Below are 27,090 nucleotides of genomic sequence, written 5' to 3' on the forward strand. Positions count from 1 at the left end.
ATATTATTTTTCATTTGTGTTCTCTATGTAAAAGTCATTTCACGATTTTTTTTGATCCAGTAGTTTACACAAGGTATAGATGAAAAAATAAAATGGTTTCAAAATAAAGGTGTCCTAAAGTGCAACAATAAATCATGCACTTAAAATCAGTTTATACACTTAATTGTCTTTATTCATCATCATCACTGTTCATGAATATTCATACTGAAGCCAACTAACAAAATAAGTCATAAGTAAAATAAATATTTTTTGTGATCTCATGAATGTTTCACAATGGTTTAATAATGGCTATGGCCTGAATTAAATGGCACTTTAGTGAGACACAGTCACATGAGAGACAGGAGGAGACAAGTAAAACAGAAGAAAAGACACTTATGCCAGCAGTCTCCATTTTTATTGCCCTCAAAAATGGAAATAAAGATATAAATGACTTCCTTTTCCTGTCCTCTGACTCTTGGTCATGTTGTTTCAAAAGAAACTTTTACAACCAAGTCCCCATTGACGTTTAAAACCCAATCTGAGAGAGGCCTGAAAAGAGAAGTCCGCTATTAGTTACAAGTGACGTCAAACTGTCCATGAAACTCTAGAATGACGTTAATTGGGTAGACTGGAAGCCTCACCTAAACTGAGCTTATCTTTTACGGCCCAGCAGATGCAGTAGTGTTGTAGAAGCTGTTGGAGAAGTTCCCTTTCGTCTAAAAACTCCAGGCGTTCAATTCTGTGATTGTTAAACAAAAGAAAGCCATTGCAGAGATTCCGATCTCAATCTTTCCCAGCACAGGTTGTATAGTTATAAATACACACTTGATTACAACTGTACATTAGTGTTGGCTTGAGTACCTAGATACATCTTCCTGAGGAAGCATGCTGTAGACCGTCATCATGTCCAGTGCGTTGACACTTTCCCAGCCTGCCGACAGAAAGCGGTCTTTCTGTGGAAAAACACATTGTTGTTACTAAAACTAAAACCATTTCTCAAAATAAATGTTAGCTGAAAATAAAATATTTAAAAAGATTCAGCTAATTGTGAAGCTGAGCAGATATGCTGAGGTGTCTACAGAAGGTCACCGTGGTGGTGGTGGTGGTGGTAACCTTGAGAGACTTGCACTGATACTGCTTTTGTGAGACTGAAGTGTGGGTGGCTGCAGTACACAATGACCTGAGCTTAACTGCGCTGTTTTCCTGAGTCTTGATGACCCATTGTATGTTGAGCAGGAAAACAACTTTGAATTCCAAGCACTACCACCCAGTGTAATGTTTTGATTGTACACAGCAAGACACTATTTTACTGTATGGAGAAGAACAATCAACAATCATTCAATGTGACAGCTCCTGCTGTACAATTTCTTAGAAGGACATTATGAGTAGAAAGTTAACGCCAGTCCTAAAATGTGAGAGCGTCATACTTGAGAGTCCAAAGACTGACACAGGTCCACCCCAGCCAGATTGCACTGCCGTCTCTGCAGATTCTCAATCATGATGTGCCCGAAGCGATCATTCATGTTCACCTTAAAAGATTTGGACAGTTAGCAAGAGCTCACAACTACTCTATAGTTTATGTTTTTACATTTACATGCTTTTCTGTAGCTCAAACAGTAGAGAATGGCATGGCGCTAGCAATGACAAGGTCATAGGTTCGATTCCCAGGGAAAACAAGAACTGATAAAATGGAAAAGTATACCTTGAAAGCAATATAAATCACTTTGGATAAAAGCATCTGGATAAAAAACGTCTTAAACTGTGCTCACATTTGCAGAAATAAAAAAGCAATCTGTGATCACAGTATGGATTCAAACATTTCTCATCAAATTCTATAAGGATTCTGTAGGTTTTATGAAGGTAAATTGAGGAGGTTTTTAAGACCAAGTAAAGAAACTTTAAGGAATAAATACAATACGTTAATATGTTCTCTAAATGTAAATGCATAGGGAGAAACACATGAGTTGTATCTGCAACATATCCATTACCTTTTAATTCATTTCACCAAAAAAGTATCTGGAATGCCTCTGTTTTCAAACACTAGTATATGGAAATAACTTTTACTGTACCTTCTGATCACTCAGCAAAAAAGTAATGTTCTTTATCAGTATTTTTGTCTTGTTTTCCAATGCAAATCAAGATGCATTGACTGGAGATAAAAATTAAATTTAAGAAGTCTTGTTTTCTGTGAAATTTATCAAAATAAAGTGAGTTTATGATTAAAACAAGAACAAATATTATTACTCAAATAAATGTATCTTGATTTAAAGATGTTTAGATGTTTAAATTGGAAAAAAGGACAAAATTACAGAGGAAGATATTAATTTTATTTATTTTTTGCAATGCATGTAACATTTAATGCCTTAATGCTTTTTGAAATTAAGAATTTCTGCTGATTTAAGACCTTTTTAAGGCCTTCATTTGTGAATTGAGACTTTTTAAAGACCTTTTTAAGCCCCGCAGACACCCTGTTCAACCAAGATCAACTGAACATTTTGAATTTTCAAAAATCTATATGAGGATTGTTATAACGAGGCAGCTTATGATATTAACTCACCTGTTCGTAATTAATAAACATGGCCGTAGGGAAGGTGTCTGCCACCCAGTGCACCAGTTTGGAGGACTGCTCAGGGGTCATGTACACCAGTACACATTCAGACAGAAAAAGAGTGGGCAACCTGGGTGGACAGAAGCAGGAATACTGTTATTAAGCATAATCCTTCAGCTCATATCAATGGTTGGGAAGAGTTTCTTTATAACACCCATCCTATGATTAAGCTTCCTCTAAATAGAGGCTGAATTTAACTGTGAACTATGGGTAACATTTTACAATTCGATAACATTAAATAATTACCATAAACTAACAATGAACAGCAGCTTTTACAACATTTATTAATCTAGGATAATGTTACTGTCTACATACATACTGAGGCATTTTACCATTTTAAGTTGTAAAGATGCATTAAATTGATCAAAAGCGATAGTAAAGATATTTATAGGGTGCTGCTCAAACAGAAGGCTGGATCCTAGTGATGCTGACTAGTCCAGTCCACCGAAGGCTTGTAGGCTAGAGTTCTCCTCAGCATTAAATGCTAGAATGAGACAGTCTAGTCAGTGCGCAAGGCTTACACCTCCATGGTCACGGCATGAAAATACTATTAAAATTTATTTTTGGAAAAATACTTTGTATGAAAAATCTTTGTATTAACTGGCTTTCTATTAATGCAATGCAGTAAATGACAACCGTCTTGCGGATAACATGTAGATAACATGTATGCCTTCATCTCATTATGATGTTCAAAACATTATTTTTGAACTCAGGGCCGACTCGTTTTCCATCAGTTATTTTCCGTGAATTGGAATGTGTGCAAAGGATTGTGGGTGACTGAAGGGTGCAAAGGATACACTTGATGCATCCGTCAAAATTAGCTGAATGAAGGCCGCAAAACAAAGGCTGCCTTCCAAGGTTCCTTCAAATTGAGTTGGCCTTCAGCAGCAGCTGAGATATGCTGCCTTACTAGAACGCAGCCTTCTGTTTGAGAAGAACCCGTAATGTTACAAAAGATTAATGTAAAAGATGTTCTTTTGAACATTCTATTCATCAGTTTCCACAAAATTGTTCCACAGAACAGCTGTTTTCAATAAGCAAAGTTTCTTAAGCACCAAATCAGCATATTAGAATGATTTGAAGGATCATGTGACATTGAAGACTGGAGTAATGATGCTGATAATTTAGCTTTGCAATCACTGGAATAAATACAATTTTAAAAAGTGTTAATTATTATAATATTCCACAATATTGCTGTTTTTTGTTGTTTTTTTACTGTATTTTTCATTAAATAAATGCAGACCTGGTGAGCATAAGAGACTTCTTTCAAAAACATAAAACAAATCTTACAGACCCCAAATTTTTTAATGGTAGTGTATAAAAAAATTGTTAGTTGATTATATACCCAATGCATTAACAAATGTCAATAAATTGAATCTTATTTTTAAGTGTTATCAAATTATATTTCTCCAGTAGGAAAAAAAAGTTAAAACTCTTCTTTTTTGAAATTCAAGATAGGTTCCTTTTTTTCTATCGAGAACATCACAATTTAATCAGCTCATGCATTAAACAAGAAGTTTGTTCCTCGATGCCGAATCATTAAGGTAATATCTAAATGTACAAAGCAGGAAATCACGTTTTTGGAAGAGTGGTTCGCATGCTATGACAATAGATTTTCCAGACTTTTTTTTTTTCTTCATTTAGCAAGTGAGACACTGATGGGATTTGCAGACAAGCTGGTAAACGTCAAGACGCCACGTTAGGGTGGACTGAAAAGGAAGTTGCAAAAAAAACAAGCAAAAAAAACAAAACAACTCAAGGTAAGAGACCTTGGAAATGATGCCATTGATGTCATACACCTTCTAGAACGGTGGCTTCCTTCGGGTCTCATCAGATCCCATCAAAGAAAATGTGTACTTTTTGACGCATCTAAGGAAACTCTAAATGCTCCCAAGTGTACTATTGTCATCAGGGGCATCAACAGATGCACGAAAACAAAAAAAACAGATGCGTGCAAATCCTATTGGGAGGCCAAACAGGATGGATCAACCCTATGTATGATGCACATAATTGTGAGGGTCACTTTCTAGTAAGTCAAATTATATCTCAAAATCCTATTGTTTTGATACACAACGTTCCACCAGCCGTTAATTTTAGTCTCAACATTATACAACTCTCGCATGTGACCGAGGCAAAGAATTAAACATGAGAACCTTTCAGAAAGATAAAGGTAAGAGAGGCTCGTCCTGATGTTATATCTGCCATCACTATCTAATCTTGAATGTTGATAAGATATCACAAATATGCAGTGTAATAGTAACACTGAAAAAAATGTATGGAATTTATTTTTAACTCAGCCAAGGTTGTGATATTTCAATACGTACTCTGGATTTATCTGGAACTTTTTTAGTTTGTCTTCTAAAGTTGGGAGGTCTCTTAGATCAGCACTGATAATACAATATCTGTCCGAGTCCAGGCTATGACCATCTGTCAAAAAGACAAAGTTGAACAGATGAGAGGTTACAGTGGAAAAGATCACCACACAATAGTAAAGTAAAATGCTCTGTAACATCATAATTCGATTTTAATACCTAGAAGGAGTGAATCAGTGGAGTGCGTCTCAATCAAAGGTTTCGATAGTGGAGGTTTTGTCCTGTAAAAGATATATATATAGATAGATAGATAGATAGATAGATAGATAGATAGATAGATAGATAGATGGATAGATGGATATACTTAAGTTAATCATTTACTCAATTGTTTTATGGAAAACAGGACTCATCTCAGTGATCATTATCAGTTTTCAGATTTCTATCATCAAAGTCATTTATATCATCAAACAACTTGCAGAAAGTCCACATGAAAAATACAAGTTTGAACTCTGAAAACTGCAGGAAACTGGCATAACAGAGTGTCAAACACTGACACAAACAACAACCAACAAACAACAGAACTGAGGGAGGAACTTAAATACACGGTGATGATTGACTAAAAAGACGAACAGCTGTGATAAATGGTGACATGGTGATAGATTGTGGCGGGAAAATCAACAAAGGAAGGCATGAACTGAAGATAATGGTGACAATATATAGGTATAGGTATATAATATGTAAATATACAAATATTACTCAAAAAATTTGGACACTTTTTGTTTAAACTTGAGGGGACTTTATACCACACCAGTTAGTTACAGGCAACTGCAAAAAAAGGTTGTGAGAAAAGGTCTAGCATCATTTGTTTGCAGATGACACTTTGGTATTCTGTTATCTAATGCACTGAGGGTCGGGATTGTGTTGTATTACGTAATTCCCTCTGTACACAGCTTGTGTATTTATGTACTATATGCCACTAACACTCTTAAACCAAGGCACTTTACACAGACATAAAAATCTTCCTCTTCTTTGCATTGCCGGTTGCATAAACCTCTAAGACTAGTCTTACAAGTTAGACATCAATTTATTTTCTTTAAGACGGTTCATATCTTTTTAAATCAGTTACATAAAAACGTAGATAAGCCTACTTTGATACCGAAAACTAAGACTGACTGCCCCTGACTAACTGCTAGTAGGTCATACTAGAACTTAAGACACTGTCTTAACATTATGGCTGTTTATGCAACCGGCCGAGCGCTGTGCTCTAGCTTTTCTAATAAACCTGGCATTGTACACTATGAATTTTGTTTGCTCTGTGACAAATTACTCATGTTTCTCTATTGCAGTGTTTCCCAAACTTTTTCTGTTGGCACCCCCTTTTTTTCAAGCCCCACCCACCTACATGCACCCACATAAAGACTCTCAGAGGCTAATATTTTGAGGGCCACAAGTCACACTGTGTTGTACTGGTGAATCTGAGGGCGAGATATGCATCGTCATATTTTCTATTTTCTGCGCTTTAACAGCTAGACACTGCACTGGACAGCCTCATCAAGCGAACATTTCAAATCCATTTGTTTCTTGTGTCAGAAGTTGCGCGAGCACTTGGAGTGTGTCAAAAATAGAACGCATCAGTTTACTGTCGGGAATTTGACGCATCGCATCCAGTGTAGACAGCAGCATCACTGATTACAATGGTTTCTATTTGCTTTTGTTGCACCACTCGTGTCTGGTGTAGACACGTTGTTTTGGTAGTTGTGACGTTTGAAGTAAGGCAAGGTAAGGCAAGGCAAGGCAAGGCAAGGCAAGTTTATTTATATAGCACATTTCATACACTATGGCAATTCAAAATGCTTTACATAGAGAGGAATAAAATAATCACAAAATAAAAGCAAGGAAAATTCAAACAGTTATTCAAAAGCTTTACATAGAAAGGAATTATGTACTATACATACTGTACATAATTGTATATTGCTCTTGCTTATTACTCTGTGCTTTGCTCTATCGCTTTTATATTTTTATATTTGATCTCCTTTTATCACCTAATTTTAACTTCAGCAAATCAGCTCAGTGTTCAAACGACAAAGCTTGGATTACTACAAAAAAGCAGAATTCTTTTATCCGACCAGCATCCTACTGAAAGCCATCAGCTTACATTCCGGGGAAAGGAAAACACAACTGCCAACATTCAAAAGGATAAGAGAGAAAATGCCTCTTCTGGTTCAAGAATCTACTTGCTGCACAAACTGCCACAGACTTTCACAAAGGATTGCAATTCTTGAAACAAAGTTACTTACGGGACCACCAAACCAGACGGAACACACAACAGAGCTTCGTCATGAACGCCTCAGCATACAGCCGGTGAGTCCCAAGAATCTAGTGCTCCTCGACAGACCATACTGAGTGTAGAGAAACAAGCCGTAACTGATCGACATACAAATCGATGGCACAAACAGGGAGCGAGACCCAAAGGCACTCGAGACATCAGATTGTCACGAGCATCACATATTGCCGCAGTAGCATCCTCTACCCCAGATATGGCTCTGACAAGGATTGCAAACACTGGTTTCCTACCACCGCCTATACATCTTGAGAACAGATTTGAAGTATTAATGAATGTAGATGTGGAATCCCCAAACGTGATGAATGTGATCAAACAAAGATCGAATCAGCCAGTAGCTAAAACTGATGCTAACTGGCGCTCAAGGTCGAGCAGACAGCGGCACTCAGCTCAGAGCGCAGCCGAGCACAGGACTCAGAAACATTAGCAGCAGGGATACAACTACATGCTGCCTTCCACAAGCAACAACTTCTGATGTAAACAGGGAACTTCAGAACATTCTGATGAAACAGACTGCAAATCGACTTACTGATGTGGGGAAGAATGATATTCATAAAGAGCAGTCAGAACTCCTTAAGAAGGATTTCAATGAACTTTTTGAAACAATTAAAAAACTAAAAGTTCAGACATTCATCAGTGGACCACTACCAGCAAAAGGAACAAACAGGTTTTCACGGTTGCTTTGGCTTAATACATGGCTGCAAAAAACCTGCAATGTAAAAGGAGTGAACTTTGACAACTCCAATCTTTTCTGGAGTCAGAGACAACGGTTTCAACAGGATGGCCATCACCTAAACAAACTTGGCTCTAGAGTGCTAAACGACAATATCTACTTCTCCCTCAATCATCTTTCTGCAGTGTGTGCCAATCCACTCAATCTGAACGGCACACACGTACACCTGGGCACAGTATGAATGACCACAGGACTTCACTTCAGCATCTGAATGGACATGCGGTTGACATATCACACAAGGACAATGATAATACCATGCAGCCACAACAACCTCTGCTCACGGACACAATCTCAGCTGAGCCCTGCCCACAGAGCTCACCACAGTCAGACTGTGACATATTAGAACTGCTCCAAAATTCAGCACCCAAGGACGACTTCCTGAAAAACAGCCAGGAAAACCAGGACAACATATCACAGCCTCCGATAACACCAGAGCAACAGCCCTCTCACCAGACACATTATCCCTCTCTCCAGCTTCTCCATTTCTGTGTTTCTCAGATAAAATGGAAGAACTGGTGTATGCTGGAACCAAACTATCCCATTCTTTTGCTGCAAGCCCTCAGATATCAACCAAAAAACGCCAGGCCCCGCAAACACCAAAGCCTGCGGGCCCAGCTCGCCCTCCCCCTCCTCCTGTGAGAGCTCTTCGGCCTCTGCCACAACGCCAGGGCCCACACCCTCCTCCATCTGCTCGAGGTGAACCAAAAACAACTGATACCAGCTCTCAGTGATATGTGTCGGGTCAGCTGCAGTGCAACAATCCTCAATGAAACATCCCCTCCTAACTTCACTTTTATGAGTGTCTGCAGAGCAGGTAGAAGAGGTGGGGGTGTATCTGCTCTTTTTAAAGATGTCTATCAATGTAAGCAAATATCATTTTGGAAATTACCCATCTTTCGAATATCTGGGTATTGTGTTAAAAGGTGCTCCACGCATTTTACTTATCATTATTTACAGGCCTCCAAAATACTCTCCATCCTTTGTTGAGGACTTTACTGAACTGTTATCAACAATTACCTCAGAGTTTGACTGTTTTGCTATTGCTGGAGATTTTAACATCCACATAGATAATGCAGAAAACAATATGGCAAAAGAAATCAAAACGGTTTTAAAAACTTTTGATCTGACTCAGCATGTACATGGACCCACACACAATCGTGGACACACTCTAGATTTACTTATCAGTAAGGGTCTAAACATTTCATCGATTGTTATTAAGGATGTAGCACTGTCTGATCATTTCTGTATTTTCTTTCATATATTGATCTCTCCTGCCACTGAAGCTAGATCTGTGTCTGTCAAGAAGAGATGCTTAAATGAGAACACTAGTGTACTATTTATGAAGGCTATATCTTTAACACCAAGCATATTTGCTGACTCTATTGATTTTCTCCTTGATTCTTTTAACTCAAAAGTTAAAAGTGTAATTAATGATATTGCTCATGTGAAAGTCAGGAAGAAGAGTGGCAGACTAAAAGCACCTTGGAGAAACTCAACAGCAGTGCAAAACATGAAAAGACAATGCAGAAAAGCAGAGCGCATGTGGCGGAAGAAAAAACTTGTAGTCCATTATAACATCTACAAAGACAGCATCCATGCAGACCGTCTTCTCAAATATTATAAACACCAACTTAAACAACACACGCACTATTTTTGCTACTGTAGAGAGACTGACAAGCCCCACACCGGCGTTTATTTGTAGTGCATTGACAATAGTTTTATATAATTTGTTTATTAATTAAATTAATAAAAAGACAAAAAGACCTTGAGATATGTTTGGTAATTGTACCTGAATTAATTTAAAATTAATTTGCTATATTTCAGATCAATATATTTGTTTTACATAAAACTTTATTCTTATCTGAATTATAAATAATTTATTTCTGTATAAAATAATACTACCATTAAAAACACATTTGATTTTCTTTTATAATCAATGTCGAATGTGTAACTTAAAAATAAACAGATTAGTCCTCTGTTTGAGGACAAGAAATGAAAACCAATGCAATATGATGAATGTCCAAAAGATGGCACCGACAGACTGTTTTGAAATGGGGTTGGATAAATATTTTTTGCTTTTAAACAGTGCTCTTGTTTATGCGATTTGTGAGGATACAAATTTGTATAATGACATGGGTATTACACTGGTATTACAACTTGAACGTGATTTATGAGGACATTTCAAAACTTTAAAACTTTTTGAGGACTTTAAAAACATACTAAGCAGTGTTTTATTAAAAATGCAGAATGTTTCCTGTGATGGGTAGGTTTAGGGATGGGGCAGTGTAAGGGGATAGAATATACAGTTTGTCCAGTATAAAAACCATTACGCCTATGGAATGTCCTCACAAATCACATAAACAAAGCTGTGTGTGTGTGTGTGTGTGTGTGTGTGTGTGTGTGATTTAGGTTGGGTGACAGTTAGGTAACAGTAGGTTACAGTTTGACAAGAGTTTACAGTTTGACAAAAGGACAATGTTGTGTTTTATTGCGAGTGTACACAAATATAAGTAAACACTTTGCAGTTTGAATGATGTCCTGTATGAACAAAATGACGGAGTATGTTTTTATGTTTCCACTGTTAGATCGCGCCCGCGCCTCTCTCTCTCACACACACACACAACATATTCCAGCATTGCAATCTTGACATCACAGCCTGTTCATGCCCATAGACCGTAAAAGAAATGGACACAGCGACCCCATAGACTTCAACGGAGAACAGTGAAGCCAATTAGAAGCACTCACTTCCTGGTGGCTGAGAGTACTGCGCAGCCTCAAACTGAGCTTGACGACGTAGATGTGACGTGAGCAGTCTGTCTGACAGTTGTAAGTCTTCTAGTAGCTGTGCAAAGGGAAATCTGAATCATTCCCTTCCGAATCTTGCAGAGACGGAAAGCGTGAGTAGGAGCTGTCCATGAGCTAGGAGCAGGAGCAACTTTTGCTAAGTATTCTGATTAAAGGGTAACTAAACCCCTGGTCAGAGCCTGACTCCACCCACTGGCAATATTTGAAAAATGCTAGAAAAGTGGGCAGACCCCAGCGGAGATAGAGGGGACGAACCGAGGGCGGTGCACCTGAGACCTGCTGTCAGACTATAAAATGGAGAGTGACTCACAGGGTCGCAAGACGACGTAAAGTACATGCATCTGATGAGTTTTATCGAGTTAATGTCAATAGCGCGCGCTCTCTGTAGGCATATTCATATTTTGCCGCTATGTGAAAAAATCCAGCAAAATGCACCGGTGCGTTTGTCGACCCCAGAGGATTAACTTTAGCCTAACCATAAATTGTGGATAAAATATATATGATCACTCACATCAAGACGCCGCTGCGGTGGTGGAGTCCATGCAGGAGGAGTAGCGTTTGGCACTGCGTCGCTTTTCAGCGCGAGCTGTGTGGAGAAGCCCATTTCCACCTCTATTGCGTTAGAGAAGCAATCCCGCGTAAAATGCAGGTTGCACACTTGAGCTCTAGGCGGGAACTCGCGGTCTTCCAGGCCAAGTGCATGCAACCACTGGCGCCTAATTTCCAAGTCTGCAGGAAAGCTAGGCAGTCCAACAGTGTTGCTGCAACCAGCAACACTACACCTACGTACCCTCCTGACCACTGTACTAAATACAGATAAATCTACACTAGCTCGTACCAAGGGCGTGGTGAGCTGGAACCTGCTTACGTCACGTAGTACCGCAAACATCCAATAGGAAAATTCAACTGCAGCAGCCACCGTTCAACCTGAAGAGGGCAGCACTCAGACCTTTTTACACCATATATTGTAGAATTAAAACACTTTATACCCAAATGTCAAAAAAGTTACTCGAATCAATGAACAGCACTAATAAAGCCACATTCTTACAGATCATTAACTAAAAAAAAGTTGGTTTAGTTACCATACTGTAATTTCTCTACTGTGCGACAGAGAGTCACGTGGTTATTACGCAATTGTTAGCCTATTTTTACAAAAATGGCTTCTACGGGGCCATAGTGTAAGATACAAGGTAATGGAGCCTTTTATATATTGTCGTGTTTCTTTAGAAATAAACAATGGACAAATGGAGTCTTTAAACGCCTCAGATGTAAAGTTATTCGCTGGCAAAGTGACGCCAAAATGAGTCAATGGTGTGCTAACAGCAGGTGATGGCTTGCTAACCAATGGCGGCCCCCGGGGAAGGTACGCTTTCCGGGTGCTGGATTACCCCCTTGTTCATGCCACGGAGCTTCAGAGCTAAGGCGGAGCTACAGATTAGGTGTCCCTAAAGAACCCGCGTATCTAACAGTAGTTCCGCATTACATTAATTAATTTGCACGCGAGTTTTATCTATTTTTATACTGTGTATTCTCCGTGTATATTCATGCACCGAATCGTGATGCCCATACCGCTTCGGTTCAATACGAATACATGTACTGTTCCACCCCTAGTTACTATGTCTGATTTCGAAGAAATTGATGGTAAAATTTAGGAAGAAACCATACAGAACCTTAAAACATCAACCTGCGCCCTTGACGCACTTCCCACATCTTTTTTCAAAAGTGTGTTAAACTGTTTAGAAGCAGATCTCCTAGAAGTGCTAAACTCCTCACTTCTCTCTGGGAGTTTTCCAAACTCCCTGAAAACTGCAGTTGACAAGCCCCTCCTGAAAAAGAGCAATCTGGATAAGACCATATTAAGCAACTATAGACCAATCTCAAATCTTCCTTTCATAGGCAAGATCATTGAAAAAGTTGTCTTCAATCAGCTGAACAAATTCTTAAGCTCAAATGGATACTTTGACAATTTTTAATCTGGTTTCCGACCGCACCACAGCACAGAGACAGCGCTCATAAAGATAATAAACGATATATTCACTTAAATATTAATTCAGGCAAATTATCAGTGCTGGTACTACTCGACCTCAGTGCTGCATTTGACACTGTCGATCACAACATACTTCTTGACAGGCTGGAAAACTGGGTCAGGCTTTCTGGGATAGTTCTAAAATGGTTCAGGTCATACTTAGGAGGGAGAGGTTATTATACGAGTATAGGAGATCATAAGTCTGAGTGGACATGCAGAGTCCCTCAAGGCTCAATTCTTGCGCCACTCCTGTTCAACCTGTATATGCTCCCAATGAGCCAAATAATGAGAAAGAACCAAATTGCTTACCACAGCTATGCAGACAACACACAGATCTACTTAGCCCTATCGCCTAACGACTACAGCCCCATTGACTCCCTGTGCCAATGCATTGATGAAGTCAACAGTTGGATGTGCCAAAACTTTCTTCAGCTAAACAAAGACAAAACTGAAGTCATTGAGTTTGGAAACAAAGATGAAGTTCTCAAGGTGAACACACAACTTGACGCTAGGGGTCTAACAACTAAAAATCAAGTCAGGAATCTCGGTGTGATTCTGGAGTCAGACATTAGCTTCAGTAGTCATGTCAAAACAATAACTAAATCAGCATACTATCATCTCAAAAATATTGCAAGAATTAGATGCTTTGTTTCCAGACAAGACTTAGAGAAACTTGTTCATGCTTTCATCACCAGCAGGGTGGATTATTGTAATGGACTCCTCACTGGCCTTCCCAAAAAGACCATAAGACAGTTGCAGCTCATACTGTACAGAACGCTGCCGCCAGGATTCTGAGCAGAACCAGAAAATATGAACATATCACACCAGTCCTCAGGTCTTTACACTGGCTCCCAGTTACATTTAGGACTGATTTTAAAGTATTATTACTGGTATATAAATCATTCAGTGGCCTAGGACCTCAATACACTGCAGATATGCTCACTGAATATAAACCCAACAGATCACTCAGATCACTAGGATCACATCAACTAAAAAGTAGATTCATCAACTGCTTTACACCGTGTCCTAACCACACATGATGCGTTATTATTCCTGCAACAAGCAATTTGTCTGTCCACACACCAGATGTGACAACGAAATATGACAAAATCAATCAAAGATCACAGCCAATCGGAAGAGCATGTGGGCGGGCTCTAGCGGCAAGCACACTGCACTCGAAACTCATGGACAAGTACATAAACAAATTCTTAAATATTACACCATTTTACCGTTATTAAAATACATACCGAGTTACTGAAACATTCTTTGTCATAGAATACACTTGTTTGTTCAAAAAGTTATTTAAAATCAGTTGACTATCTTTGACTGAAGATAGTTAGCTTGGCAGTTTAGGTTCAAATTAGCCACAAATTGGGTTCAGATTAGGTTGATAACCATCAGTGTCTTGGGTTGACTCGTCACTGACGTGCTTTTCGATCTTTTTGTCCTTTCACTTGGAACTCTCTTTAGTTACAGCAATCCCTTTTAACAGAAGACACTTATGTGATTCGACACTCGATGAGTGCTTTTTTATTCTCTTGTACACGCAATCAGCTTTCAGTGCAAACTTTCTTCACTTCCTTGCTTCATCGGCTGTTTTCGATGGTCTTCGTAGCTTTTTTTCAAAATCGTTTCTGACTTTACACTAGCGGCATTGTCTTCACTGGAGGGAAAACATATTTTCTCTTCCTGGGCCAGCGGCTCGACAATGCATCCCCAGCCAAGGGAGCGTTCGTCAGAGAGAAGAACAGAGGGCACTAGTGGGCATTCTCCTCTGTGGCAATTTCAATGAGGTCGACTTCTGCTTTGTCAAAGACACTCCATATCAAGCGCAACGTCTGTTGGTGCAGCTTCAACTTCCTGTGAACAACGCCCTCTCTGGACAGCATGTCCGCCCTGCAGTTCAGCCTGCCTGGCACATGAACTGCCCGCATCAAGAGGAATCGCTGGTCCGCCCATAAGAGGAAGCGCTCTGTCAGCCTCTGAGGGGACGCCGACACACAACTCCCTGGCGATTGATGTACGCCACCACCGCCGTATTGTCCGTTCGAATGAGAACATGACGGTCTCTCGCAAATGGCAGAAATTCCCGCAGAGCCAGATGAACAGCCTTCAATTCCAGGCAGTTTATATGCCATTGCTTCTGGGCGCTCATCCAAGTGCCAAACGTCGGCCTGCCAAGGCTGTCCAGCTGTTTAACGATGTATCCGTAGTGACCACCTTCCATCTGACCACTCTGCCCATGCTGATCCCCTGGTCGTACATGGTTCTGTCGAACCAGGGCGACAGAGCGTTGAGACACAGGTGTTACCACAGGTACATTCTCCCCACTTTCCACGCTCTCCACGGAACGCGATCTTTCAGCCAAAGTTGCAGTGGCCTCATGTACAACAAAGTCAAGTGGCAAACTGAGGCTGCAGCTGCCATTAGCCCTAGCAGTCTCTGAAATTACTTCAGAGGAACCATCAAGATCATTTACAATGTGCATCCCACTGAGTCTCAAGGGGGAAAGCACTGCATTCACACACTTTGTGAATGTACGTGGAGCCAGAGCCAGCCCAAATGGCAGGACTTTGAACTGGTATGCGTCTCCTTTGAACATGAATCTCAGATAGCGCCTGTGATGAGGGGCTATTTGGATGTGAAAGTAAGCGTCCTTCAGTTCCACCGCTTTAAAACAGTGGAGGATCTGCTTTACAGTGGTCATCTTTAACGGACGCTTGGCTAGGGCTCGATTCCGCGGCCTTAAGTCCAAAAACAGTGATATAACCAAGGAAACATAATTTTGTGTGTGATTTGCATTAATTTTTCAGTTTTGAGCAAAATAATTTTAAGTGTGTTTAAAGTTTAGATTCATGCTTGTTATTTTTTAATTGCGTTTTAAATTTTTTGATTCCCGGTTATTATTTCACTTATTATATCCTTGACCACGCTGTGTTTTTCAATTTTTTTACAAAATAAGGTCTGTGGTAAACATAGCTTGATAATATTTTGTTTAACAAAGTAAATTACACACACCCATATCGAAAAACTTTGTTTATTTTTTGAAAATGTATGTTTCTAATGAGCAACTAGATAAGAACATTTGGGGTGTGAGTGTGTGCAGTAGAACAAAATATCAAAATATTGTCAAGTTATATTAACCACAGACCCTATTTTACTCATAAATTGAAAAAAAGCCATTGATGCCATAACTGCACCACTCTATTGTAAGTCTCTATAACAGTGGAAAAGTGGGGAGAATGTACCTGTGGTAACACCTGTGTCTCAACTCTAACAGTATTAATTCAGGTGGGATACTTTAAAATAATAAAGAGCACCAAAGGACTGATACATTTAATACAAAAATTATGATAGATAAACAATCAAACCATTGCTTTGGTAGGGTGGACATAGCTAGATAGAGGGTCCCTAAACTACTCATTAGAGACACTGTCTCCCTCTAGAGGAATATGAGTAAAAGAACATGCTATGCTTACAAAATCATTCATGCTAATGTCAATAAGAAAATTATTGAAAATCAAAACAATAATTATATTATAAAAGTAACAACACCTTACTTGATGTGGTGTATTTTTCTAGCAACAATTGTTGGGAAGTCAACTTCAAAGAACTTTTTCGGCATAATGTTTTCATCCTAAGAATTAAGAATACACATTAAAAAGATATACTTTTCTTTGATTGCTTATCAAGAATGATTTATTTCATGAGTCTGTGGAAGGATACACATTATTCCTTATTAAAATATATATATTACATAATATATAATATAATATATATATATATATATATATATATATATATATATATATATATATATAATAACTATTATTATTGGATCTCAAAATAGTTAAATGTGAAATTAATAATAAAAAACAACAACCTTTAATCTCCAAAAAGTGGTATCCAGTCCAGCCCCAAGATTCACCACCTGGCAGTCACATTGCGTCTTCTCAAGAAAAGCATCAAGAAGGAGATTCACTCCTTTGACACGACCATAATAACCTACACCACAACAATATTAATAAAAGCAAATTAGATCAAACGCAGCTGCAAACATTGACCAGCAGGTGGAGATATTTAAACAATCTTACCTCTGTTGATCTCAGGTGCTTTACGTTCACCTACTTGCCTCACAAAATACTGGGCGTAGAGGTCAGTCCAGTAACCTTTACTGGTAGCAAACCTATAAAACAGAATAAAAACTATACGGTTATATTCAATAAATAAAATTGTTATTATTACACATAAATGACATACGACATGAATAACTACAGCACTGTTGCTGACCTATATGTAAATAATGAAAGAATTTGAAGTAATATATACATTATTATATAAAATCAATCATGTCTGCAATATTGTGCTCAACCACGACTGTAGTACAATATTTTGCCTATTAGGTGACACTATGATGCTCATTAACAATGTGCTAGAATATCATGAGGGAAGCACAGCATTTAGAAACACACTAAAATTATGTTTAATAATTTTATTTCGGATCACTGTTTGCAAGCCGTGCTACCTTTTGCATATCGATGCGTCGTCGCAGGTTGCTCTGACCGCTTCATCAGCAGTGTCAGAATATGTATATGGCTGTTTGGATGCCATGAACACTTGCAGATTTGAAGCAACGTGAGAATTATTGCAAAACACTCCGTTAAATAACGTTACACATGCTGTATTCGTATGAACGCAAAGGCTAAATGTTAGCTAAACTGACCGGGTTTCGAAAACCGCAACAGCCAAAGATTCAATATTTCATTGCCAAGATTATCAACAGATTCTTTAAATATTTTTCAAACACATTTATTTGAAACAAGCATATTGGTTTTTACAACGGCATAACATAAACAGAACTGCACCAAGCGCTTCGGTTGACTATCACATGTTTACATCTATTTCCGCTGACGGAACTTTCCCATAATACATCTCGAGGTGGCGAGGAGAGCTTACTGCGCATGACAGTCATTTTAATTCACATTTATGTGTAACATTTACATTGGTTGGTCTTCAGATGTTTGCGCCGATGCAAATCGCACGAAGAATCATTTTATAAATGTGTTTTTTAAATATATATTATTGCTCACAATAACACCCCTGCATCACTCAAGTCAATGATAACGGGAAATGTCCCGTTACAAATGTATAGATATTAGACGTCAAGGATATGAGGGTTATAAAAAATTCTATCACTTTAAATCTGTCATTTAGAAGCCTGTGAAATATAATTAGAGGAAGAGACCGCATTATTAGAAAATGACTGTTGTGGATTGGATTGGATCAGGTGTCAAGCCTCATTATGAGTCAAGGTTGTGAATAGAGAGAGAGAGAGAGAGAGAGAGAGAGAGAGCGAGAGAGAGAAAATTATTAGCATGATTTTCTGCTTTTACAATATTGCCAAAGCATATACAGTATTTAAAATATTAAAATAGATGCAACTAATATATATATATATATATATATATATATATATATATATATATATATATATATATATATATATATGTATATGTATATATATGTGTGTGTGTGTGTGTGTGTGTGTATATATATAAATATATAGTAAAACTAAAAACAGAAAAGAAGGACAGTTTTGGTTGAACAGTAAGAGATTCGCTATGATGTAAATTCCTACAGTCCATTCAGGGAGTGTATGGTCATCATCATCACAGTTGGTAATATGAGTGGACACTGAACTCTGCGTAGTCTTTCATGCTGCGTCTCAAACAGAGACGCTTTTTGGGCATAACAGACTGCTTAATGTTTATATAGTCAACGCAGTAGGATTCAGGACAGCCCCTGTGACCACATTAATGGCATCATGATGATCAGCCTGGAGCTGCGCTGATCTGACCTGTGAAACATACACACACACACACACGCAGTACCCGACACGGATGGAGTGATCAGCCCGCTGCCGTGCACTTCCACTCTCTCCCGTAGTTGTCACGGGCTGGCATATACGTGGAAACACCACTCACTCCCGCTTGTGAGAGCAGTTGCAACACGGAGTGACATGAAACGAGCACCGCTACTCACCGGAGCTAACTTTTTTCCACACTACTGTTTTTTTCTCTCCCGTTCGGCTAGTTTTCTAGCTGCTTGAGCTAACCGAACACCGGGCTGTTTTAATGTAATTATCCACACGACTTCGCCATCGTGCTCAAGGATCTTTCGGCTCATGAGGCATCGACGAACACACTCTCCACGTCTTAAAAACTGGGTTTTGAGGCCGACGCCACTAAAATGAAGAAACAATTTAATCGGATGAAACAGCTCGCCAATCAAACAGTTGGCAGGCGAGTACAGATTTTTATTTTATTAAGTTTTTATCTGGTTTTGCCATCTCATGGATGGGCACGGACAGCTCTGTCATGGTTTGATATGTTGTTGTTATGTTATGTTGTTGTCAAGGCGGTAGCCGAATTAACCAGCTGCCTAAAAAACATATTTTCGATTTAGTATAACAGCAATTAGCTAAACAGTAAACTTTCTTCGTTTTTTGACATTATATACTTCGATCACGCAGTTGTTTGACCAGACTCAACTTTTCAGATGTGTTACTTTTGATAAGAATAGGCTATTAACTGTTTGTAGGATTCGTTGCGGCCTCGTTAGTGTTTATTTAATACTAAATCTTAATGGGACAATGATGTTAGATAAAGTATCTGATAAACTAACGTTACTGAAGATTAGATATGTCTGATTCGTGAACGAATCATTCTTTTGACTCGGATCTTTACAATGAATTGGTCGGATTTGTTCAAAACGGTCTGAACAATTCGTTCACGAATCGACTGAACGATTCACTCATGAATAGCGGTTCTTAGTTCTAGAACTCCTTCAATACAAATAATGTTGTTGGGTTCTAAAAGACTTGAGTTGAGTCATGGCTGCAACAAACAGAACTATTTTAAATTATAATATTTTTGATCAAATAAATTAATTCAGCCTTTGTGAGCATAAGAGACTTCTTTAAAACATTCAAATATCTGATCGACCCCAAACCTTTGAATGGTATTGTAAACGCAATTTTTCTTACTACAGGACAGGTTAAAATAGATTTTATTTTATTTTACTTTTGTTTATCATTAACAATTTATGTATAAGCTACACAGAGCCATTTGCGAAATAACACAAAAACATTAAAGCCAGTCATTTACGATGGCCTTGTAAATACAAATCTCTCCCTGAATTTATATGCTGTTAGATAAAGTATCCGATAAGCTACTGTAGTTGTGTCTGATTCGTGGATGAATCATTCCATTGAGTCGGATCTTTGCAATGAATTGGTAGGTTCTGTCAAAAAAAATCGGTCTGAACAATTTGTTCACTAATTGAGTGAACGATTCACTTATGAATCAGTCAGAGCGGTTCTTTGTTTTAGAACTCATTCACTACAAATTATATTTAGGTTTTAAAATAACCTTTTTATGACCTGACTTATGATACAACACACACACACAAACATGCAATAAACACAACTATTATCAAAACGTAATACAAATAATGTAATAAATAGCAATATGTGACTACATATTTCTTTATTGGAACATGTAGCCTACTGTTGTACCACACAGGGGATATCATGACACGTTATACATTGTTGAATTATTTCTTGAACCGGTTTTAAGGACCGATCCATGACAAATAAGTCTGACTTCCATTAATACCAGACAAGTTGCTTGTTCATAGGTGCATTGAGAACACCTGGGCTCTTTTGGAAAAAACAGTTCTTGGAGGTTATGTGTGCCTATTGTATTTTCAGATTTTTGTTTGTCATCTAGCAGAGTGCTTTGAGCTCATATCATACTTTGTATCCTACATTGAAATGATATGTGCATGGTCATCACTTCTGACTCCTCTGACTGTTGATAAAGCCTCAAACTGCATTCTTCATTCTGCTCAGGCTGCTTGAGGGTAAATGGGCCTGATTCTCAACATGCAGGGCAGATGAGGATCACAGGTCTCTCAGGGAGGTGTTACTGCTGTGAACCCCCCCCCAAACAGTTCTTATTTTTTATGGAAAATTGCAGTATTTATTATCAATTATTTATTATTATTCTTTTAATTCATGTGCCCTTGTAATCTTTAAACAAAATGACTTCCCCTGATCCCTCCCTCTTGCAGTAACATCTCTTCTCTGATGTGTTTACTGGTGTGGGAGCGGGACAACCTGTCACTCACATGAGTTCACGATTCACGATAATGATCCAATCAATTCCCGGTGGACAAAATCAATCCCACCCTACATTTCGTCTTGTTCAAGAGGCTGTTTCACTCTGATATCCGTCACAATACGGAAGAAAAGACTATCGCAACTGTAGGTAGATATCATGTAACATTCATATCTGAGAATTCCTGTCAGTAATCTCGCTCGATTAGATAGTTTTAGAGATAACAACACATCTTTTTTTACATATCATAGCACATTTACAGGGAGGAATGCACCTACCTAGCTATGCTCATTTAACTGGTGGTTAACCTGACCTTTGGCATCCATGTCCTCAGCCTCATTCCCTTTAAATGTGTGCAATTCGATCAGCCACCAGAGACTTTGCTAGCCTGATGACAATAGAGCCGTATGAGAAGAGAAATGTCAGTAGCTAACAGTTTACTGGTGTTCACACACACTAAGCCCAACTGGGGGCGAGGCCTTTCCCTTTCAGAGGTGATTTATAATTGTTGCAGTTTGGAATACCTGGCAGGAACTTTACAGCCATCTCAGTCACCTCAGAAAATGACTATCTTCTATAAAGAAGGCCGTTCGTCCACCGCCACAAAACAGCCCAGTGTGTTTTCATAAAATCTGAGGTGTGAAATTATACTTTTAAACTTAATTCAGATATCAAGCATCAGGCAAAGCCAATTACATCAGTAATATTCACAGCTATGGATGTCTGTGACTGGGCCTCAAATATAACTTTTCATATGCCCATGAGCTAAATGAGCTGTTGTGTTAGGTATGGCATTTGACCTGGCATTTGATAGAAGTATGACGCTCTGTAGTGTTCAGTCTGTTGGCAGGTCATAAACACTTCAGCAGTATTTGATAAGATGAGGTATAGTCCACCTGACCTGTAATCTTCCCTTTTTTATTTTGGAAAGGAACAGCAAGGGTAGACATATACTACCATTCTTTTTTTTCCTTTTTTTAAAAAAAGATATTAATACTTTTATTCAGCAACGATACATTTAATTGACCAAAAAGTGACTGTAAAGACATTTATAATGTTATAAAAGATTTCTACTTCAAATGCATGCTGAATTTTTGAACGTTCAATGAATTAAAATCGGAAAAGAGTGGGGACTCAGAGTCGGAGACGATCTTACTTAAGCCTCCTTTCCACTATCTCTGACAAATGACAAGCGTCAGATCGGAAGCCATTCATTACCAATGCAGAGTAGTACAGGAGCTGCATGAGATTACGTATACAGAGATTGTGGATCAGATTTGAACTTCAGATGCATTGAAATATTTGAACTTCTGCGGCTAGATCATATGTGGCCGCCTGACCAGATGTGATGATGTATTCTAACCAAAATTTTGAGTGCGGGGTGAGAATTACCAGAATTTTTCCAATAAAACTTTATTCTTTAAACACTTTCTGTAAAATGGCAGTTATGAATAATTATGGCATAAATTATAATTTTATAATTATTAAATCGTTATTTGCGTTGATTAGCCCTAGAAAACCTATGTTTTTCTTTCAGCTATATTGAGGGTTATTTGTTTGGATATATTCATAAATGTATTATTCATTTATTTCATCATGGTGAATAAGCATAATGGTTGCTTCAGGAGCAGTGTGAAAGTTCTGTGCACTAGGGGACAAAATGCGACAATCGTATGCGAGTGTTGGAAATAGTGGACTGCAAACGACAAACGACGGTCGATGGACTGGAAGTCATTAATTTCCAATGGAGAGTCGCACTGGGACTGCGTGGGGTCCCGACCACCTGCGCAATTTTCATATCCTATTTGAGCTTTGGATGCGTTCGTTTTTTTTTGACTTGGTCGACAACACCGTATGCGACACTCCGACCGGATGTGATGTATTCCCAGTGTATATTCCAATCAAATTCGAAATCCAACCAGTTCGCCAGAGGTGAAATGTGTTACTTTTTTGTTTAACTTTTAGAAACATTTGATACTTTTAAAAATGCACAGTTATTGATAAGTAATAAATTATTAATTTAATACTTTTATTCTCACATAATTGTTTTAATGTTGTCTCCATATTCCCTCTAAATTTATTGGCGGCCATTTATCCTATAAATGCACAGCTGTTTATTGTCATTTATTCATTCCTCCATGGTGAATGTTTGGAGGATAAAGGCTCTTGCTGTTCCACTCCTTTACTGGAGGCGCAAAAAGAAAAAGCGGTCAGAAATGTAAGTTAGTGTAGGTAAAACACTACCTGGCTCAGAGGACACATCTCTGCGAGTATCACCGTTAGTGCAAGAGATGCGCCTAAAATGGGATAGTTCACCCAAAAATTAAATTGTCATCATTTAATTGTCTCACCCTCATGTCGACTTTCGTTTATCTGCGGAACACAAATGAAGAGTCCCTTCTGTCCCTTCTTTGACAGTCCAACTACCACTTTGATGCTTTAAAAAGTCCATAAAGAGATCGTAAAACTGTTCCATATGAATTGAGTGGTTTAGTCCAAATTTTCTGAAGAGACACGATTGCTTTAAATGCTGAACAGATTGAATTTAGGCTTTTTGTGGACTTCCTTATGTCCTGAAGGGGAAAAAGAATATCCATCAACCATAAAATTATACTTTATCTTACATTATCTCTGTTCTATTCAGCGAATGAACACATGGCGAGTGATTGGCCTGAAGCACTTTGTCCATTCCTGGTATGAGCTGAGCATAACATACTGAAGTCAACAGATTTTTATTTAAAAAATCAAAGATGATTAAGAGTAGATATGGTGTCCTATCCACCGTAGAAATCTCTGCATTAACTGCTTGATTTCTGTAACAGGCGATCAAAACAGCCATGCTTTTACTTTAATGACTACAATCTTGCTTTTCCTCTTTGCTGAAACAAACAGCACCCGAGGCCAGTGAAAAGCCTGAGCAGACAATAGATGTGCATCATCAGCAAACTGACAGGTGGTTCTAGTCTTCTGATAAATTGCGAGGTAACGTGGCACTAATGTGCCTTGGGACGGTGTTATGCACAAGCGTGCAGTTTAGATCGTCAGATAGAATCTTGCATTACACAGTTTAAACCGCAGATCATTGCTGGATCTGCCACAGAGTTGATTCTTTGATTTCATTCATAGAAATGAAGCTTCCTCAGTACGACTTCCTGTTTAAAAAAGAATAAGGAAAGATTTCCTTTGAGGGGTTGCATGCCGAACACAGTGTACTGCCTCCGCACAATCACAGGAACCGTGGGACCAGCTGAGCCCTGCGCCCAGCCACTTCAACAACCCCCTTTTCCTTTGGTCCGTCTGACCCTCAACCGCTTTCTTGTCTGCTTTCTGCATCACACTGAAGTGATTTATTGTTCGCAAAATAAATTCAGGAAGAGATGAGAATTCCAGCTGAATCTCTTTTATCCACATGTAAAATATTTGTGTTTACAAGGCAATAGACAATGACTGGCTTTAATGGTTTCATATTATTTAATAAATGGCACCGTGTATACAAAATTGTTAATGAGAAACAAAAGTAAAATAAAAACCCAGAGTCAAAATTTTGCGTTACACTAGCCTACTAGCTACACTTAAGCTACACTAGCACTAGCCTCTTTTTGAATGTTTTTAAAAGAATTCTCTTATGCTTGCCAAGGTAGGGCTGTCAAAATGGCTGGAAAATTTAATTAGAATTTCTTACTTAAATTATAATAATATTAGAGTTTTAAAAGACATACTTTGTGTTAGAGGAGGAAAAAGTACTGTATTTTCTCCTAAGCTCATAAGACGGCGCATGACCGTGAGCAAATAAACCAAATCAAGCACTGCATTTTTTTATCGAAATTAATTTTGTTGAAATTACATGACTTTGTTTAAAGTACATTTTTTAAACATTTAAACTGCTGGAGCCTCATCATGACATTCTTGAGAAAACATTGGGATGTGAAGACTGCTCAAGTTCTATGTTGTGGAGTTCTTACAACTTACAAATGACGTCAACAGTTTCGACTTTGATACACCAAAAAGCAAAGAAGCTCCACAAAGCACGTTTAAGATGTTTTGGTGTAAAGCCGCCTTTCCGCTGCACACGACATTCAGGCACGACTGTCGGAATTCGCTGCCTAGTGGCCGTTGCAATGAATTTTCATGGTGATCGTACACAGCAACATCTTCGCCATTAAAGGGTTAGTTCACCCAAAAACTCTGTAACCATTTACTCACCCTCAAAGACTTTCCCTCATCTTCCGAACACAAATGAAGAAATTTTAAGGAGATCTGAGAGATTTCTGCACCCAAACAAGTTGGCAAAACTCAAAAAAGTTGAGGTAATCAGTTAGCCTACATCAAAATTTGTATGTTAAGAAATTCTCATTTGAAGTAAGCAGAACTGGCTTTTTTCTAGTTTTTTTATTTTGTATTCATACGTTTTAATACATTTACCTTAAAGTTATCATCTCAACTTAAAACAGTTGGCTAGCTTTAGCTAATTCAATAAATGCTTACTTGCTAGTTGGTAACACAATGCTTTGATAACATTAGCATAGCATAGACATTGCTGAAAGATTATGGCAATATAGAACATTTCACACATCTGTTATCAAACCAAGCTCATGCTCCACTCCTCACCATGATGGTAACCCTACAAAACACACACACACAAAAAAAGAACTTTTGCCTCTTGTTTAATGTAATTAATTGAAATAAGCTAAAGTAACATGATTTTTAACATTTTGTTACAACTTATTTTAACTGTTCAATCAACCTAATATATTTAAAACTGAAGTTTACTTAATTAATTTGTGTGAAAACATGAATCATTTTTGTTGACAACTAACTGGGCAGTGGATCTGTAGTTCCCAGCATGCTTTGCAATTGGAGGGTAAATTTAGGGATTAAAGTGTTATTTTATGTGTTTTTCAGTAAATGGAAAGATGTTGTTAGTCAATGTTAGTGTTTAATGTTCAATTATCTTAGAAACTTAGAGGACTATCTGTAATGTTTTTGAATTTTGTGGTTTCTATTATGCAGAAGAGTGGTGACTGTGTTTAGGCATGTGCACTTAGTATAAATATATGCATTAAACCTCACACTTAAAACTACATAAGTAATATTTTTTGTTACTATGTAAAAAGTGGTTTTAATTTAAATGAACACAGGTATTTAACTTTAATTGGACGTAACTGTAGAGTCTAATTAGCTAAAATTATAATGATGGCAATTTAATTGACAGGACAAAAATTAAACGTATAGTTAACCTGACAACATGTTCTTTCTTAGACATGGCAAAACTTTATCTAGTAGGAAATGACACCATTTTTTTTAGTAGTCTCTTGACTAAATTAATTTAAGTTCATACAACAAGATTAAAAGAGTAAATACAACAAGAGGAAAATATAGACAACAGACAGATGCTGTTTTCTGCAACAGTATCTTTTCTCCTTTCACTTGCACAAAAACAGATTTAGGCTAATATTCCTGAAAAAAACCCCAAAAAAAACGCACAATGGATTGAATACAAACAATGAATTGTATGCAAGATTTTTTTACGTTTTAAGTAGCCTCACTACTGTTTTTACTGTATTTTGATCAATTGGTAGACTATAGGCGTGCAGAGAAATCCTTTTTGCTGAGCTCTGGAAACCTTTTACTTTCAGTTCTTCTTTACATGTGACGTCAAGAGTTTGATTCAGACACACTCAAGATGTTTAGAGTTCAATCTGGATTGGTTGAAGTCTTGTAGGCCTTTTTTCTCACCCTCCTGTGTTAATTGAAAGCAGCTGTCCTCCACTGCCACGAGGTTACAACTGTGCAGTTTTGGCAGGAGGAGGAACTGGGGCTGAGATTTGTGGGTAACATGGCAGACTAAAGGAAGACATGAAACTCTACAGAATCAGACTCTGTGTTGTGCTTTAACCACATTAGTCAGGCTCAATTAAGCTAATGCTGATCGTCTCTGCTTTATTGCTCCTCAATAAATACAATGGCAATAATTGTTTTATTACTTTTTTTGATAACAAAAATAAAACGAAAAGTCTTAAAATGACCACATTTTACTCTCAAGCCAGCTCTGGTAACAGATGTGATAGTAAATAATATAAATGACAAAAGGCATGCTTTTACATCT

The 27,090-nt window shown here is 38.1% G+C and overlaps 2 protein-coding genes across 3 annotated transcripts in view; one reads left to right on the top strand and one right to left on the bottom strand.

Moving 5' to 3' along the window:
* Positions 1-146: 146 nt before the first annotated feature.
* Positions 147-17,732, bottom strand: lcmt1 (leucine carboxyl methyltransferase 1). Its single transcript, XM_084134735.1, has 11 exons — positions 17,330-17,732; positions 16,899-16,990; positions 16,688-16,809; positions 16,365-16,441; positions 5,119-5,180; positions 4,912-5,014; positions 2,537-2,657; positions 1,407-1,508; positions 841-932; positions 621-718; positions 147-528 (listed from the first exon to the last, which is right to left on the bottom strand). The coding sequence occupies exons 1-11, from the start codon at positions 17,413-17,415 to the stop codon at positions 506-508; spliced, it is 978 nt and encodes a 325-aa protein (XP_083990861.1). The 5' UTR covers positions 17,416-17,732; the 3' UTR covers positions 147-505.
* A 946-nt stretch (positions 17,733-18,678) lies between these two features.
* Positions 18,679-27,090, top strand: part of arhgap17a (Rho GTPase activating protein 17a) — a 32,174-nt gene continuing 23,762 nt past the window's right edge. For both annotated transcript variants that reach the window (XM_084134740.1, XM_084134741.1), the window contains exon 1: positions 18,679-19,106. In XM_084134740.1, coding sequence (XP_083990866.1) covers positions 19,054-19,106 — 53 coding nt within the window. In that variant the 5' untranslated portion in view covers positions 18,679-19,053. The remainder of the gene's footprint in view (positions 19,107-27,090) is intronic.

Source organism: Abramis brama (assembly GCF_963993115.1).
Source record: "Abramis brama genome assembly, chromosome: 14".
In the NCBI taxonomy this organism is placed as follows: domain Eukaryota; kingdom Metazoa; phylum Chordata; class Actinopteri; order Cypriniformes; family Leuciscidae; genus Abramis; species Abramis brama.